This window comes from Mycteria americana, chromosome 5 (genome assembly GCF_035582795.1).
Source record: "Mycteria americana isolate JAX WOST 10 ecotype Jacksonville Zoo and Gardens chromosome 5, USCA_MyAme_1.0, whole genome shotgun sequence".
Classification (NCBI taxonomy): Eukaryota; Metazoa; Chordata; class Aves; order Ciconiiformes; family Ciconiidae; genus Mycteria; species Mycteria americana.
In genome coordinates, this window is record NC_134369.1 from 21478887 (window position 1) to 21495725 (window position 16839).

The following is a 16839-nucleotide window of genomic DNA, read 5'->3' on the forward strand; positions in this document are numbered from 1 at the left end:
GAGAAAAAATAAAGAAGAAAACCCTGAAATCCCACCTCCTCCCCGCCTCCCCGGCCAGGTGTACCCACGCGAGGGGTACGCCGCGGCGGGACGGTGTGCCCTCGGCTCCTCCCAGGTCTGCGGGTGCGAGCGCAGGATCCCAGCCCCCTCCCTGGCGGCGGCGTGAGGAGGAGGAGGGTCGGCTCCAGCGCCTCCCCCCTTCCCCGCCTCCCTCCTCGCCGAGCGCAGCGCCCTGAGCATGGAGCCTGCCTGAGACGCTCCGTGGGCTCCGGCAGCTGCTGCGGCGGCACAACATGGAGGCGGCGGCCCCGTCGCTCCCGCTGCTGCTGCTGCTGTTGCGGCTCCTGGCCGCCTCGGTGCTGCGGTGCGAGCCGGGCTTGGCCGGGGGTAAGCTCGCTGGGGCGTCGCGGGGCCCGGGTCGGCGGGGAGGCGAGCGCCGCTGTCCCTTTTGTTGTCGGACTTGGGCAAACTTTCCCCCGCGCTTCGCCGGGAGGGCTGCGGGGGCCGCGGCGGCGGGGAGGGGGGCGGGAGCGGGACTCTGCGGGGCGGGGGGCGCGGGCCAACCTCCCGCGGGGGGAGAAGGACGCGCACATGGACGAGACGGGACGGGGCGGGAGGAGGACGGGAGGCTGGATGCGTCGTCTCCCTCCCCCCCCCCCCCCCCCCCCCAACTATTCCTCCTCCCCCTCTTTTCTGCAAAAGGGGGGTGCAGGAAGAGGAGACCTCTCCTCCCCCTTCCCTCGGGACATGTCCCGCCGAGGGGGTGAAGCGGTTTCCCACCAGGGTGGCTCAGGTAAACGCGTACAGTTCCAAAAAGAGAGACAAAAGTCGCCCCCCCCGTCCCCACTCCCGTCCTTCCGCGGTCTCGGGCAGGGATTTCTCTGGGGTTTGGAGAGGCGGGTGTCGGGTGTCGCTCATGAAACTCTTGGCAGGGTTGGGGAGGGGGTGGGGGGAAGGCGAGTGTGTGTGTCCCCCGTCCCCCTCCAGCTCCGTTTTAGGGCTGGAGGCGGGCGACGGGGGGGCGGGCGGCGCTGCGGCGGGAGGAACCGGCCGGCCCGGCTGGAGGCAGCGGCGGGCGGGGGTCGGCCCAGATCGGGGTGTGGGTGCCCGGCCCGGATCCAGCCTGGCGGGCGCTGCCGGACCTGGAGCCTGGCTGCCCCGTGCCGGCGGAGCGCTGGGCCCCTCGCTAACCCGCGCTCCGTCCCGGGCACGGAGCCTGCCCTTTACATTCCCTTTGCAATACCGTTTTTCAGTGAATGTGTTAATCCTTTAAAAGCACAAATAAACGGAGGCTGTGCTCTGCCTGCAGCATCCGTGGGAAGAGGGCTGGGGTCCGTTCCCCATCCTTTCTCCCTGCACACTGCTTCGGCCCTGACTTTGTATCACCGAAGATGGGGAGTTAGGGCTGCATGTGTAAGACTTCTGGTTTGTTACTGCTGCATCTGGTTTGCCTGAATACATCACGCTGGTGCTTCAGCAAGCTGAAGCCTAGTTAGTGCGATTTCCTAGTTAGTTTAGAGAACTCGGCAGTGTGGCCAAGGCTACCAGAACATCACCTCAGGGCCTCTTTTATTAGGCCACCCACCTTTTCAAACTATCTGTAATTATTAGAACTGTCATTTAGAGCAAGAGAACTGACTATCTTCTGCTGGCATCATAGTTCTATATTTTTAGTTGGAGCTCTATGTATGTGTGTATTATGTATTGCTTATTCTGTCAGGATTATATGAAAAAGATGCCCTTTGCATCTCAGGATGCACCTTCTCCACACACATTGCCTCAATCTTTTAAAAATATTTCAGAAAACCTGAAGTGTGGCTTGTTCCTTTCTGAACACTTACGTTTGTGTAAAGATGTTCACATTCCTACTTGACTGAATGAAGCTATGTAGCTTTGGGGGGGGGGGGGGGGGGATCAACTTACAGGAGTCTTAAATGAAGAGAGAACAGGCTAATCGTGTTCCTTGAGAGTTTCCTTACATTTATTTAACATACTCTAATAGAAAGAAATATTTTTAAAAAGGTATAACTTTGTGTTTGGAACTCTTAGGAAGATAAGAGTTCACAATAAAACTAAGAAATAAGTTGCAACTTGGAGTTTGGTTTTCATTCACCTCATTTTAGAGACAGTGATTCCTTTAATATAGTGTATGTTCTGTATCAGTAGTCACCTTCCTTAACATGCATGGAAAAACTCTTCTACAAATGTACCAGTTTTTAGTAATTACCTAAAGAGTCTTGGTTATAAATCTTAATGACATTGCTTTTGTTCTGCCTACTTAGTAGGAAGGTATGTGATTCTTTTGTTAGGTTGATCTGGATGGTACTTTTAAGGACAGCTCATCTGTCCTTTTAGAAGGAGCATGGATGTACTATGGGAGGCTCTCCATGTTTTTAATTCCATTCCTGAGAACCCCCACTCTGTAAGCAGACGCCTGACTTTAAGGGACTTTTACATCTTAAAAGTATTCTGATGTGCTTAGCTTACAAATATGTAAATACATCTCTGCAAGATTTGTGGATGTGCTGGAACTTCCGCAGTGTTGAAGCTTCTGGGAAGTTTGGCATGTTATAATAGATCCTGAATACTTTGGCTGTGAAATAATTTTGCTATGGAGCTAAGTCCTTGCTCTATATGTGGTGGTGTCAGGAGTGGTTTTATTTATGTGGCTTGAAATAATGATCAACCTGTTTCAGGTATGGGTTATACTTGACTCTTCTTTCACTGAGGTAAGACAAAATGATCATTGCATTTGGTGCTTCCTTGAAAGGAGGAATCTCTTGCCTGTGGAAATTATTCAGGAACAAGATGGTTATGACAACGGCATGTTTTTGTCTGAAAATATTGTAAGTTCTGAATGTTTAATACTGCACAACGGGTGTTTTATGTGGGGCTCTCAAAACCTGGAAGTAGTTGAGATAATTCTTGTTTAACTTCTTGTTTAAGAATTATCTCAAGCAAGAATCATTTTTACTTAAACTCACAAAAGCTTGGTTAGCTGTTGCTTGTCGTGTGTTTCCCAAAATTGTGAGACTGTATCTTAGTTTTCTTTAATGGAATGACTATTGGCCTGATATTAAGAAACACAAGATAAAGGAAGGTCAACAGAGAAGTGTGACAGGATGGTTACAAATGTTTGAAACTAGGGATGCGGTCTGAAATAAAAAATGCATTTGAGCACAACCCTAAAATGGCTTTTAATTCATACTGTTTTTCCTGAGATAACCTAAAGCTGATGAAACCTATCACTATGTTTAAACGTAGAATGTAGCAGGAAAGAACACTTGCTAATTTTATGACATGGAAATGTGCTATGTAGGAGTCCTCAGCTGCATTTCAGTGCCATTTCAGTCAGTCTGTCATTGATTTAGGGGGCTATTTTCCTAGTAACTACTGCTAGCATGACGTGAGGATCTGTCACAAATTATGGTCATAAATCCTCTTGAAATATTGAGGAAATACTGAAACTCCAGACTGACTGAAGTTTAAGTTGATGCTTTCAAAGCACTGAATCTTGTCTCTGCAGACAAAGGATAATGGCTGTAACTGTCTTTTCAGTATGGTGTGTGAATTCATTTGTTACTGTTTAATTTTAAATTAAATTAATTTCATTTTAAACTACATACTGTAGATGTGTCTGTAATACATAAATCAGCATCACACACTAAGTCAATACTTTAGAAGAGCGCGAATCTATTTCATCAGTAGCCCAGTGTAAATTCCACCATTGCCTCTTGCTATTTTTGAACTTTCTTTTTAATCTCAGCTGCTTTAACTTTTATCTTAAGAATTTTTTTTACTTGTTTATAATGTAGTCATTAGTAAAATAGGCCGTGGGTTTTGTTCCAGCTGTAAATTTTCTGTCATGCATGTTTCTTGAATAACACAAGCCAAAGTACCTTTTTAGCAAACATAGAGTTTTTTTCTGGGAACTTGTTATCCTTTATTGTTATGGTAAGGTGTGGCAGCATAACAACAAATAAAGGTTACAAAACCTCTCCTAGAATATAGACGCACATAAAGACTGTCTAATGTAACTTTACTTCTACTTAAAATTTAGCCAGCAGTGTAGAGTTAAAAGTAGTTGTTTCTCTTTTTGTCAAAGCAGAAGTAAAAGAAATTTCACTATTTGTGATGCTCAGAAATAGCTTTAATGACAAGGTTTAGTTTCATGTTAGATCAGTATCTTTTTGTGAACATACTGTATTGTATGAAAGCAACCTGCCATCTTGAGGTCAAGAACAATAACTAGGTTTAATTTCCTTGTTAGAAAGAAATTAGTGTAAGTAACTTTATTGCTCTTCATTCTAAGAAATCCTCTTAATTTTTCCTTGTATCTTTAACCCAAGAGCTATTAAACATTCAAAATGTTTGGCTTTTGTAAGTTCAGAATTTCTTACGGGAGTTGATATGGCTGAAAAAAACACAGCACTGAGAACACTTGAGGGAAATATTTTTTATTTTCTGCTCAAGACCTTTGTGAAGAACTCAAATAGGTATCAACCTAAGCCTCAAGGGAAGAACAACAGTAGAATAAGTATCCCCCCAGTTTATGCAACAATGATGCAGTTCTACTATGTACAATGGATTTAACATTTTGTTAAGAGATTTTGAGGCATATGGATTATTGTCTTTTTTTGCTATATTGCTTTCCAACAGGACATGTCCAACAACACTGCAAGTTCACTTAGAGCAGGAGCAAATAATTAGGATGTTGGCTGGGGATGCTGGCTGGCCAAAGCCACGTGCTGTTTGGATGCTTGGGACTTTCTGAAGAAGTCAAAGATGTGCCATCTCCTGACAGACCACAGCTGGGACTTCTGAACTGAACAAAACACTTCTGGAGAGTCCTATTGCCATTAAGTTAGGCTATGGAAAGTCTCATGATAGAGTGAAACGATATTTTGAGCAGTTCTTGAGATTTTGGGTGATTAAACAGTTGTAGTAAGAGGAGGAGAGAAAATGGGAAGTATGTCCCACAAAGTATTGTCAGTACAGTTGTTTGTTAGGAGTTTATGGGCCAATAATTCTTTTGGTTCCTTCTCTCGGAAAAATCAGAATGTGGAGCTCACCAGCGTTTCATCTTTGTGTTTTCTGTTTACTGAAGATTGAAAATAACTGTTAAGCCACAAAATTCTACTGAGAAGCTCCAAAGAGTGTAAAGAATGGGTGATGGGTTGGCAAGGGTATTGAGGGTCCACCCAAACCAGGATTTTTAAGTTAGCTGTTGTTTCCTTTACTCTTGCTTGGTTCATGCTTTGCCTGCCAGCATAGGCAGATGTAAAGTGTTATTTTGTATTGATGTTAAATCTGTGGGTGACTTTTGCAAGGATGCCAGTAAATTGACACATGCTTGATTTAGATTGGTTAGTTTGCTCTGGGTGATAAAAGGGTTAAAGCAACTGAAACCGCTTTTAAACCAATAAATACTTTATATGAGTGTGTTGCATTAGATTAGCTTAATGGGGATAGTCTGCTGGGAAAAGGAATTTCTTGACTGTGAATCAGCTACAGAATTGTCTTCATTTCACTGTACGAAGGTTTATTGCTATTGCAATAAACAGCACTGACAACAGATGCAATAGTAAGTTCCTGGTGTGATTGTCAATGGTCTGAGAACCTCATATGTTTTAAAAATGTCCCTGCTTAATAATATAATAGTTGTTGAATACTGTTTGGCACTTTGGCTTCTGAAGTACTATATGAGTATTAGCTAATTCTGAATATTCTGCTAACATAGCATCTATTATTTATCTTTTATACATAAGGAAATTGAGCTTCCCCAGTTTAAGTTGACTTCCTTTAAACAGTAATAAAAGTTGTCTTTGTGGCAGGCAGAATTGAAGTTTTTGAACTCTGGTCTTCCTATTGAGACTATAGAGGTAAAACAGGTGATTGTTCGATGAAACTATGAAGTATGCTGTTCCTGAGCTATGGTGAAAAACGATGCAGCTGGAGACATGAAGTTCCAAGTGTGTTAGGTTATAACTCTCCCCTCTACTATGGAAAGTGGAAAGATGGAAATTATATTTCTGTCTTTGGTGTGGCTACACAAAGGGTGTGATTTTCAGTTTTTTCTCATGGATTCTTGTTAAAGGGTACGTGGTATCCTGTGAAAGTACAGTGCTCTTAATTTGGTGGTTCTGTCCTACTTACAGGACCCCTGTTGGCTTGGGTTTTTTCTGAGAGGGAGATGAATGATTGAGTGAGTTACCTTGACATCTCTTCATTTGGCTTAGGATTTGACAACATTTTGTGATGGTGATTCCAGAGGTTCTCTGTTGCCCTTTCTTTAGGTTGCCTTGAGTGTATATTGACTTTAATTTCACTGTGTTGTTGAATTAAATGTGATTCATTAAACATTTATTAATACTTCTTTTTGGAAGTGGCTTGTTACACATGATAGTAAAGGTGATAAATTAGTCCTGGGGGACTCTTGATCCTCAGCCTGGAAGAATTAAATTGGAGGTAGGAGGTGGCAGTAAGTGAAAACAGGAGCTTGACCTCTTCTTTCTGTAGTGTTTAAAAGTCAAAAAAAGCCAGAGAGTATGAACAAGTGTTGTCTGCTTCATGTTTCTAAATCTCTTGGCGGATAAGGAGGAGCTGTGGATTGAGTGGACCGGCTTAGTGAATTTCTTGGCTTTTGGGTTTGGGAATCAAATAGTATTACTATAATGTGATTTTGTAGATGTTCTTTTTCTTTTCTGCTGTTCGGTGCTGGTTTTAACTAAATCAAAAGGAAAAGGAGCGGAGGGTCTGAGAAACCATGATGAAAGTGTACTGTGCTGCTATAATCTATGCATTATTGATATGTCATTTGAGAACTTTTATGGAATACTGTATGTACTTATGGCTTAAGCCATATACTCCAGGTTTTGAATTAGGCACAGATTGTGCTTAACAGCAGTAATGCATTTAAATCCTTGTCAATAACTCCAGCATACCTTCTGTGGAAATTTCAGTTTTACTTGGATTACAGATTCATGGATGCTTTGTCCAGTCCTTGTACTTTTTTTTCATTCATTTTGTATGAGCACATTCTTTTCTGTTCTTCCAAATTAAAAGTGTCCTGGCTGGACTTCAGAAGGAACAAAACCCCCAAGTGTTTAGAAGACCAGAAATGTAATTACATTTTTTTTTTAATGCAAACCTTCACACTATAGAGTATGGCTGTCAAGAAAGTGAAGTTGCTTCCTTTTATACCTTTATAAACTGAGAGGGCGACATACCCCTAAGCCTGCCTGGTGTACTTGTCTTTATATGAATTAAAAAAATAACAGCACAGAATGCCTAAGTGATAATATATCTTGTGGATCAACCCCAAAAAAATGCTTTCATGAGACTTATCTTGCTTTGAATTAGCTAGCATGTAGGATGTCCTGACCTACAGCTGCACTTTGTTATGCCACACTTCTGCCATTCTCTTTTCTCTAGATAATTCTTAAATAAAGATTTGGGTTTGGCCTTGCTGTAAGAGATGAAATGCTTTTTCAGTGGACTCACTATGACAGTGGTGGTCAGAAGCACCCCATTTTTATTTTGTAAGTGCTCCTGAAGTAAAGAGCTGGGTTGTGCATGGTGTAGTAAGTGTTTTGCAGGTTTCCCGCCATGATACATCTCTGGAAGCTTTCTGGAGCTTGGCTTATACCACCTGAAGCTTTATTTCTTTGTAGTGTGGATTTTTTTTTTCTTGTTTCTCAGACTTCCTAAATAACATAGTCTTTATGTCTGGCTCTTCAAGTAAGACTGAAGGGTATTTTTTTGTGATACTGGCTTGTCTGCCAGCTACTTTGCTGTTACGAAGTTTTGCTCTTTCTTGCACCCTGTGGGGTGCTTGGGCACTTTGTCATGTCCTTTTCCATCAGCCCATCATTTTTAGGATGCTACGTAAGCCATGGCATATTCCTATGTAACCAGACTTTGTCTGAAGAGGCTGTTGAGGGTTGAAATCTCAGTTTGTTGAATTTTAGAAAGTCTTCTAAGCTGATTTCTCTAGCTTTAGTTTTAGAAATGGTGCATACTTGATATTTGAGGTGATGTGAAAGGCCTTATGTCTTTATTATTATTATTTATTATTGTTCAAGGTTTATTTCCAAATAATTGTTAAGGGACAGTTTCTACAAGTTTTTGTGCAGATATAAAAATGGGGCAAAGAATGATTGCTTTAAGAGGACAATCACAAAACTGTGGCATTTGGAGCAACCTAGGAAATGTTGCTGCAGTGTATCTGTCTTCAAATACTGTTTTTAGTTCAATTTCTTAGACCAGTGTCTTGGTGATGCCATGAAAATATGTTTTGAAATAGAAGTACATTTGTATCAGTTTTACATTTCATTATGGAGGAAGAGAAAAGGCAAGAGTTTGGCTCTGCGATAACGAGCTGTCTCTGCTGATGACAGTGAATAATTCGAGTAGAAAGAATGAAACGTTATGAGATTTATTCTCTGATGTGTTAACTATAGGGGATGTCTGTATAACATACTTAGTGTTTGTTCTTAGCACTTGTAGCTTAACACAAAAGCCAGAATGCTGTTTCTTGAACTTCTCAAAGCAGCAGAATTTAAAAAACAAAAACCTAATCCATTGTTTTATAGACGGTGTCACCTTTGACCACTGAATCATAAATTACCCATTGTTAGATGTATATTGATCACTACTTATACTGTGCCTATGGTTTAAAGGAGCTTTAGAGGCTTTAATTTGCATAACTAGTTATTTCAAATAAAGTGTGGCTTACTTATGAATTCTATCCCATTTAAGGAAGGTCACTCATGGCCACTATTTTCTCTGTCACACTTTGTTTTCATTTCAGTAATTGAAAATTTTCTGGTTCCAGAACAATTGAGAAGCTCAGAATAGAGTTGCCTGCCCTATAGGAATGAATTTTGACATAAAATATTATATAAATGATATAAATAGTTTTTTTTCTTTCTTTGGATTTTTCTCTGATTGCTTCCCCTGCTTGAGAGTTGGAAGCTTGAAGTATGATGTGATTAAACATTTTTTTTTTTTTTTTTTTTTTTTCTGAGGGGAAAATGTTTTACCCTCAGCAATCTGTATCGGTGACTTACCTGGGTGTGTCTTTTGCAAAAGCTATGAAAGCAAATTAAACTGCTTTGTTAGTATTTGTGTTCTCAAGTCAGAGCCAAGAGGATGAAAATGCACATGGGTAGCGTTTTCCACTTAGAAGGTCTGCCCAGCTGTAGATGATTTAAAAAAAAAAGCCTATACATTATCTGCATCTTCAATAGCTGAGTAAAAGAAATCTGTAGTTATGGAGAATTTTTGTCTGTCTGGGTTTTAACAGCATGTTTTTTACTGTCTGGATAAAGTTGACTATTACTTACCCATGTTCTAAAACTCAAGTTTGCAGGTGTTCAAGTGTTAGAAAGTGTATACTCATGAAGAGTTACACATGTGGACTTATTTAGGCAAGCTGCATAGTGAGAGTTAGGTAGGGTGTGGCTAATGCAGGCAAAACTATAGTGAAGCCTCAATAAATTGATCTTGAATCATTTGCAAGTCTCTCCCTTTTACCTGCCTCCAAAACCTGTATGAACTTGGATTTTCATCTCATCTGATCTTTCTTCAACACCCACCCCACCCTAAGCCACAAAACCCCACTACACTCGATGTCAGCTGTGGCTTTGGAATCTGTGCACAGGAGGAGAAGGTTTTCTATGATGCCATTAAAAAGGTGCATTTTTCAATTGCAAAAGTCAGATATGGTGACTACTAGCAGGAACCAAGGACCCCGTAAAGAGTCGGGGAATATTCCTGGAGACTTCTTTTTGAACAGAGTAAATCAACTCTTAAGGGAGATCAAAGCTTAGTTTCTGTGGACTTTGTAGCTAATGGTAAAATTAGGAGAAAAATTTAAGCGAGCATTGGATGATACTTGCAGTAAAGAAACCATTATCTGCAGGTGTTCTGTAAGAGTTGCAGACGAATAACTGAAGTGAGCTCTGTAGCTTGCGTGCAGAACTAATCCATACCATTTGAACTTCGAATGGCGTGCTTGACACTTAGTAAGTATATTAACGGTCTGCTGCTAGGTCTTATTTGCCTAATAAACTTTGGCAAACAAGTTGTACAGATGGTTAATATTTTCAGAGGAATTGCTGTCTGTTCACAGCTAGTTCATGGCCAAAATGTGATATAGGCTGTGATTAATTTTCTCTCTGAAATGTTTTCATGGCTGTGGTCATTTTACTTGTCGTTACCATCACATCTGACTGCAACTGAAAAATGCTCATCTAGGAAGATTTTTAATTTAAATTTTAAGGGCAGAGAGTTGGCCATGGAGTTATCCTGGCTACTTTTAAACTTCCCTTCCTCTATCAAAGCAACAGAAAGCAACGTGTTTTGTCAGGATTGGGGGGTGGTAGTTCTTCTACTTGAAGGAATCCTGGATGGTTGTGACAAAATCCCCGTGTTAGCTGCCTGTTAATGCTGAGGTCATTCTGCTGTTTGCAAATTTTAGTGTTTTAAAGAGCCTTCAAGACATTTGTGGAAAGTGAAGCCATTTTGCATGAGCCAGAGAACTGGAAAATGCCTGGATTTTACTTAGTGACTGGTAGTTACTCAGAGTTTAAATGTGCTACCATACTACTCGGTTCCCTGGAGTAGAGAGATTTGCTCGTAGTTCACAGAAGTGCTGACCTAGGCAGAAGTAATCTCTTACAAGGTTTATTCTGAAGTATGTACATGTGGAAGGGTGTGAGATATTTGAAATGGGGGGTGTGTATGTATATGTGTGAGAGTGTATATAATATGTATGTATGTTCTTATGTGCTTTAACATTTGGTTAACCAGTTTCTCCTGCTCTGTTTTTTTCCTTTCATTCTAATGGTTGTGTTATTGAATGACCTTCCATTTCTGAAAAAACTCTGCTTTTTATGTAGACTTTAACTCCTGATGTTAGATCTTGATACATAATTTTAAGGAGGAAAGTTTCACAGTTGCTAGGTATGGGACTGGAATTCAGTATACCTGGATTTGTTTTTGGTGGTGTTACTGAAGCATGCCCTTAAGTCTGTGAACTCCAACTTTTCATCTGAGAAGAGGTGACAGTGGTACATAAATGGTCTCTCTGAATGCATCTTGGAGTGTTTTACACAAGAAGCACCTCAGAGTAATCTTTTCCTATACATAGGCTTTTAAAATAACCTTCTAGCAATAAACCTGCTTTGTTTGACTCCATTGTATTGCTCTCTCAATGACTGGTGTTTCATTGGAGAGAAATGAAGCTGCAAACTAAGAGAATGGTAGGTAAAGTATTGCTGAAAAGGTAGGGCGATGTGTATTTTATTAATCAAAATTGTATCCTAAATCTTTGATCTTGCATAACCACTTTCCATACCTTTTGCAGTCTTTATTTTACAATTTCTGCATGTTGTATCCTTCTCCTGTGTTGGCAGTATTTCTTCTCAGCTTGAAAGCTCTTCTAGGCAGGGATCTTGTGTATTGTTTTTCCTTTTACCTGCTTGCTTTGTGTTGTGTTCCCCCCCCCCCCCCCCGAAGAACCAAGATTGCTAAAGGCTGGAATTTCTGTAGGTGGGTAATAAAAAACAGTGGTCAAGAGAGCTCTTGGAAACTTGTTGGGTTACTTCTCTAAGTAGGATGATGAGGCAGCATCATTGAATGGAAGGAAAAAAAAAACCCAAACCAAAAAACCAACCCCAAATCCCCAAACCACCCTCCTATTTCTGGCAGTTTGAAGAGGCTGCCTGCTGTCCCCTTAACATGTGGCTCCACTAACATTGTCTGCCCATCACAGAATTGGTAAAACTGGAGAAGCTGCAACTTAGCCCGTGTTTGAGGATTGCTGCTTGGCATTGAGCCTAGGGCACAATGTAGAGAAGATGAGCAGGTAGAAGTACTTTATGCTTGTGACCTCTGTTCCATATTATCTCTCAACTTGCACAGTCCAAATTAAGGTCTTCATTGTTATGTGCAAAAGATTTAAGTGATCTAGGATTCATTTACCTTGGGGATTACTACCTTGACACATCCAGCCCTTCTCCATCCTGCTACAGTAACTACAGCTCATGGAAAATAACTCTGGTTGCTGATCCCCAGGGTGTGGAACTCCTGGCATCTGGAGATAGAGCACATCTGGCGCTGGTCCTCAGAGGCAGAATTCAGCCAGCCCAAAGCTTATTGCATGTGGGGAATGAAGCAAGTGACTTGTTTTCTCTGAACAATGGCTATGGGATCTTTGTAAGCATTGGCCTCTTGCCTGGTTATTCTTAGTTGGTGGGGTTTTTTTGTTTTTGTTTTGTTTTGTTTTGTTTTTCTTTTTTTTTTTTTTTTTTTTCCTGAGGAAGTCTGTGTGCAATGAGGGAGGATGTGGAGTACTGTAAGTTCTCAATATAGCTGACTCAGTCCGCCAAGCCATAGTTACTCCTTGACATTGGTGCTCTTACATATGCAAAATGCATGTGTAAAAGCTGCTGTGCCCATCTGGAAGGCACTTGGTAGATACAGGTAAAGATTCTGGTGTTCTTTTTTTGTGCTTTTCTGATTCCTAGGATTCTGTAGAGTCAATGTTGCAGGGACACAGAATAAAGTCTTCTTTTTAAAGGAGATGTACTGCAGTGCCCAACTTTGAGGAATGTACTTGGGACTTGTTAGCATCACCTTCCTTGTACTCATTATAAGGCTTTTGTAGAGTAACACAACTTGCTTTGTTTGAGATAGAATATGAATTCAAAACATAACAGCTATTCCACAATTACTTCCCCGAGGGTGCTTGTATTTTGGAATGGTTTCCCTACAAGGATCTGCTCTGGAATACTTTATTATAGTCCTTTCTCAGTTTTAGCCTTGGAGCTCATTTCATACTGTAGGGATTGGAACTGTGTAACAGGCTCATGTTACTGAATCTGAGCATCTGCTGGTCACATCTTGGTATAAACTGATTCATTATCATGGTTGTTTATAACATGACAGCTGTCCATATGCTTGTTGACAGCCTATTAGCACCTTCTTGTCCACAAATGCTAGTTTCTGAGGGAGGATGCCTTCTTTTAGGTATTCCTTCTCTTAACTTATTGCCAAGAGCCTATGAGAACGTTTCAAGTCATGTGGCAAGGGTGTCTTCCAGACACGTTTTTGGCCCTTGACTGGCACTGAGCCAGAGGTAGGTCAGAGGACTTGTTCGAATGGACAACAGGAAAAGTAATGATTTGCTTGGGAGCCCACACTGCAGGACAAGTACACTCAAACCAGTGTACTAGTAAGGGGTAGGAATTTGTTCTTTTACTTGTAAATTCTGCTGTTCTTTTTCAATTACAGCTAAATTCTCCAGCCGTTTAGTTCCCTGGCCATTAATTGGGAGGAAGCTGCTTTACACATTCTTTCCTATGCTCATTTTGAGACTCTAGCAGCGTTCTTTTTTATTATTTTCTTTTTATAAAATAAAATCTTGGTCTGTGTTGGAAACTAAAATGACTTCAGGTCTCTCTTCCCTGCTGCGTGACTGTCATTGCTGTTGCAAACCACTGTGTTGACAGGAACTCATCATTGGTTCAGTAAAGCTTCACAGCAATTGAGAGACTATGTACCACTGCTAATGAAAAGCCTTTGCGTGGTTTCTGGAGGCTTGGGCATCAACAGGCACGTGGAGAGGTTGCAGGGATAAAAATATAACTTGTCAGCTGCTGTGCTCTGAATTAGAGCTGCATGCAATGCTTTCTCTGGTATAACTTGTCTGCCACTTTATTGTGATGCAGAAGCAATATACGGAATTCTGCAAAAACCTCCCTGTTTTCTCCAGGAACTAGAGTTTTGATAACTTTTTTTTTTAAACTGAAGTATTTGTATGCAAGAATAGAGCAGTCAAGCACAGTGGGAGATGGTTAAGCATTATGTGCACATACTTATGATTGCAAAAAGAAACTTTAGCACCAGTTTGTTATTATAAAGTCTGAACTAATGTTGGCTGTTTATAAAAAGGAATGGACTTTGCAGCGTTTTTTTCCTATTTAAACATCAGCAGGACACTGGGAACAGATTACTGTGAGTATTTGAGTAAGTTGTGTTTGCTTAGTGTGCTTGGCAACATTTCTTTCAATGAAAGTTGAACTTTTAAAGCTATCCAAGTTCAATTTCAAAACTTTGGCCTTCATCGGGAAGGTAAGATGGCTGGAAAAAAAAAAAATCAGTGTGTTCGTTTTTTTTTTTTGCAGTTATTGATGTGTATGATGTCGGTTGTCGGATTACTGTTGTATATGTGGCCAGAAGTGAGTGTGTTTTGTTATCTTTACTTAGAAAGACTTTGAAACCTGGAATAGTAGTTTATTCAAAGTCCTGTCATAAATATTGCTTATTCCTGAGAGGATAATTTTTGCTGGGATGATCCCAAACATTAACAAATAGATCAGTCTACAGCAGTTAGCATTCTCTGCCTGTCTTTCTCCCACGTTTGGCTGAGCATGTGCCAAATGTACCATCAGACTCTTTTTGCTGGATACTACAGATCTTCCAACTTCAATTCCACCTGTTGCACTGGCTTCAGCGATTCATTGACAAAGCAGTAGTGATTTCAAAATGCTTCCCAGTGTCTGACATAGCAGGAAACTTTCTAGTTCTGATAGCTGTAAATTCATGTTAAAAAACAAGAATTCCCGAAACTTGTCTATTAGCAACCTCAAAGCACATCGTTCTACACTGTTGCAAAATTGGCACTAACAAAAAAGGCTTTATTTGAACAGCACACAAAAGTTTACATGCAAACCCCAAATAGCCCTGAATTCAGTTTATCTGCAGCTCACTGTTTAGATTTTAGTTAATTTTTTTTTCTTCCCTGGAGGCTTATTTGATACTTAAATGGAACTCAACAAGTGGTTCTCTTGTTGCTTCCCAAATCCTGGAGAAGTTGGGTTTGTTTTTTTTTTCTTTTTCTTTCTTTGGTTGTTTTTGGTTTGGTTTGGGTTTTTTTAAACAATTTAAACAATATTTAGGCACAGGTCACTGCAAATGAGGTTGCAACAGTGTCATGCCATTCAGTGGATTTACTAATTTTAAATGTTCTGGAGTCTACTGGGAACCTTTTTGTAACTAACGGTGTTGCTTTAAGCCTAAATGAAAAGGAATTTGGTTGCCACACATGGCGTAGATTAGGAAGAGACTGTGTTTCAAAGGGAGTGTTTTGACCAGTGCTTTTAGTTTAAACAGCATCCAGCTTCCGTACCATGTCCCATCCAGTGACAGCACAAAAATGTGTGGCCATGTAGTAAACTAGATTAGAGGACTGGGCTGAAAGTAACCTCCTTAGTTACCTTTTGTTTTGTGAGATGTCTTTTCCTTGCTCAATTACTTTTTTTTATTATTATTTTTTCTCATTCTCTCCTTCTCTCCCGTCTTTCCCCCCTCTGTCTCCCCTCTCTCATCAAAGGTGTTATTAATAAATACCTGCATCAGTGAGGAGAAAGAGAGAGAGAGGCTGCTTTATGATACAGGGTAAAATATGGTTTAAATAAATTTTTCTCTAGTCTAATAAAACTGTGATATTGCAAGATCAAGGATTTGATGGTCTAACATATTCAACTTTGAAGGAAGGATAATGCCACAGGTTTCCATGCAATTCAGATGTTACACAGCCTATGATGTTTTGTTCTCTGTGGTGTTTTTTTTTAATAAATAAAATCTAAACTCAATGTGTTATTTTTGCAAGTCTTTAATTGTTTGTGCTGCACCTCATTAGTGACAAGAATAGCATCTTGGAGAATCTTCTGAGTAATGCAGCAATGAAGCATGCGTTCGCATTTATAGTGTGATGTGATAGAGGGTTAATTGTATGGATTAACTGTTGTGGGATAATAGCTGGAGGTGACTTAGAAATTAAACTTATATTCACACTTTTAGGTAAGGTACAGCATTGAAGAAGATTCCCGGGTGGAATGCGGCTGACATGCAAGGCCATTCCATGGAAGTTCCCTTGGCCTGTAACCTTAGAGGTCGGTGACGCCAGGGGAGCTTGGTGTACTGACTCTAAGAAGGTACTGTTCGGAGGGTGGAGCGGTGTGGAGACGCCGCGGGCAGGCTCTGCAATTAAATGGGAGCTCAAAGGTATTGTGTGTGACCAGTAAGCTGCACATTTGCTATCCTGGGCCAACAGTCTGTCATGTTTCTGACAAAATGCTGTCCTTTGATGAACTTTGCTCATTATAACATCGTTATAATACCAAAACACACCTCCATCCCAAAAGCTACCCGCCTCCAAGGTGCGACCAGCCCTCACTGAGCTTGCGCTTTGAATTTTTCCTAGCCTATACCTTTAAAAGCGAAGCGAGAAAACTTGACACCAATCCTAAACAAAGATGTATGACTAGAGTCACTCAAGCTCCACCCGAAAGGTGAAAGATAGTATAAAATGGCTTAAGAGAAAGAGAATGTTAAGGAAGACACCATCGCGTACCACTCCAACCTCTGGGATCAGTCGACGGGCTGAGCCTCTCTTCCTCCCCCATCGGGACGCCTTTGGGTAAGAGTCGAACACTTGATTATACCAAGTGCCTTCCTGGGAAACTTAGAAATCTCTCTAGAGTTGCTTTATCATCTTTAACGCGTTTATAGCCGGCAGTGTCACTCATACTCTTGGTATTTGCACGTGCTTTGCAGACAGTAAATTTATCACCGGTAATCCAAAGAATCTGTGTATCTGTTGCTCTAATAAACTGCACTCTTTATTATTGTGGCTGTGATAGTTCATGCAACACGACTAGACTGGGGGTGCAGCACGTGTAAATTAATGCTGTCGCCTTTACTCTGATGAATGACTGCATATACAGTCCTTAGAAAATAACCGTTGACTAAGTCTGAGACTAGGACTGG

General features: G+C 41.0%; 1 protein-coding gene across 3 annotated transcripts in view; it reads left to right on the forward strand.

Moving 5' to 3' along the window:
* Positions 1 to 212: 212 nt before the first annotated feature.
* Positions 213 to 16839, forward strand: part of LRP5 (LDL receptor related protein 5) — a 170418-nt gene continuing 153791 nt past the window's right edge. For 2 of the 3 annotated variants that reach the window (XM_075502419.1, XM_075502420.1), the window contains exon 1: positions 213 to 387. In XM_075502419.1, the coding sequence (XP_075358534.1) occupies positions 294 to 387 (94 nt within the window). In that variant the 5' untranslated portion in view covers positions 213 to 293. Of the gene's footprint in view, positions 388 to 699; positions 794 to 16839 lie in introns of those variants that run through there. The other variant, XM_075502421.1, reaches the window with a different exon arrangement.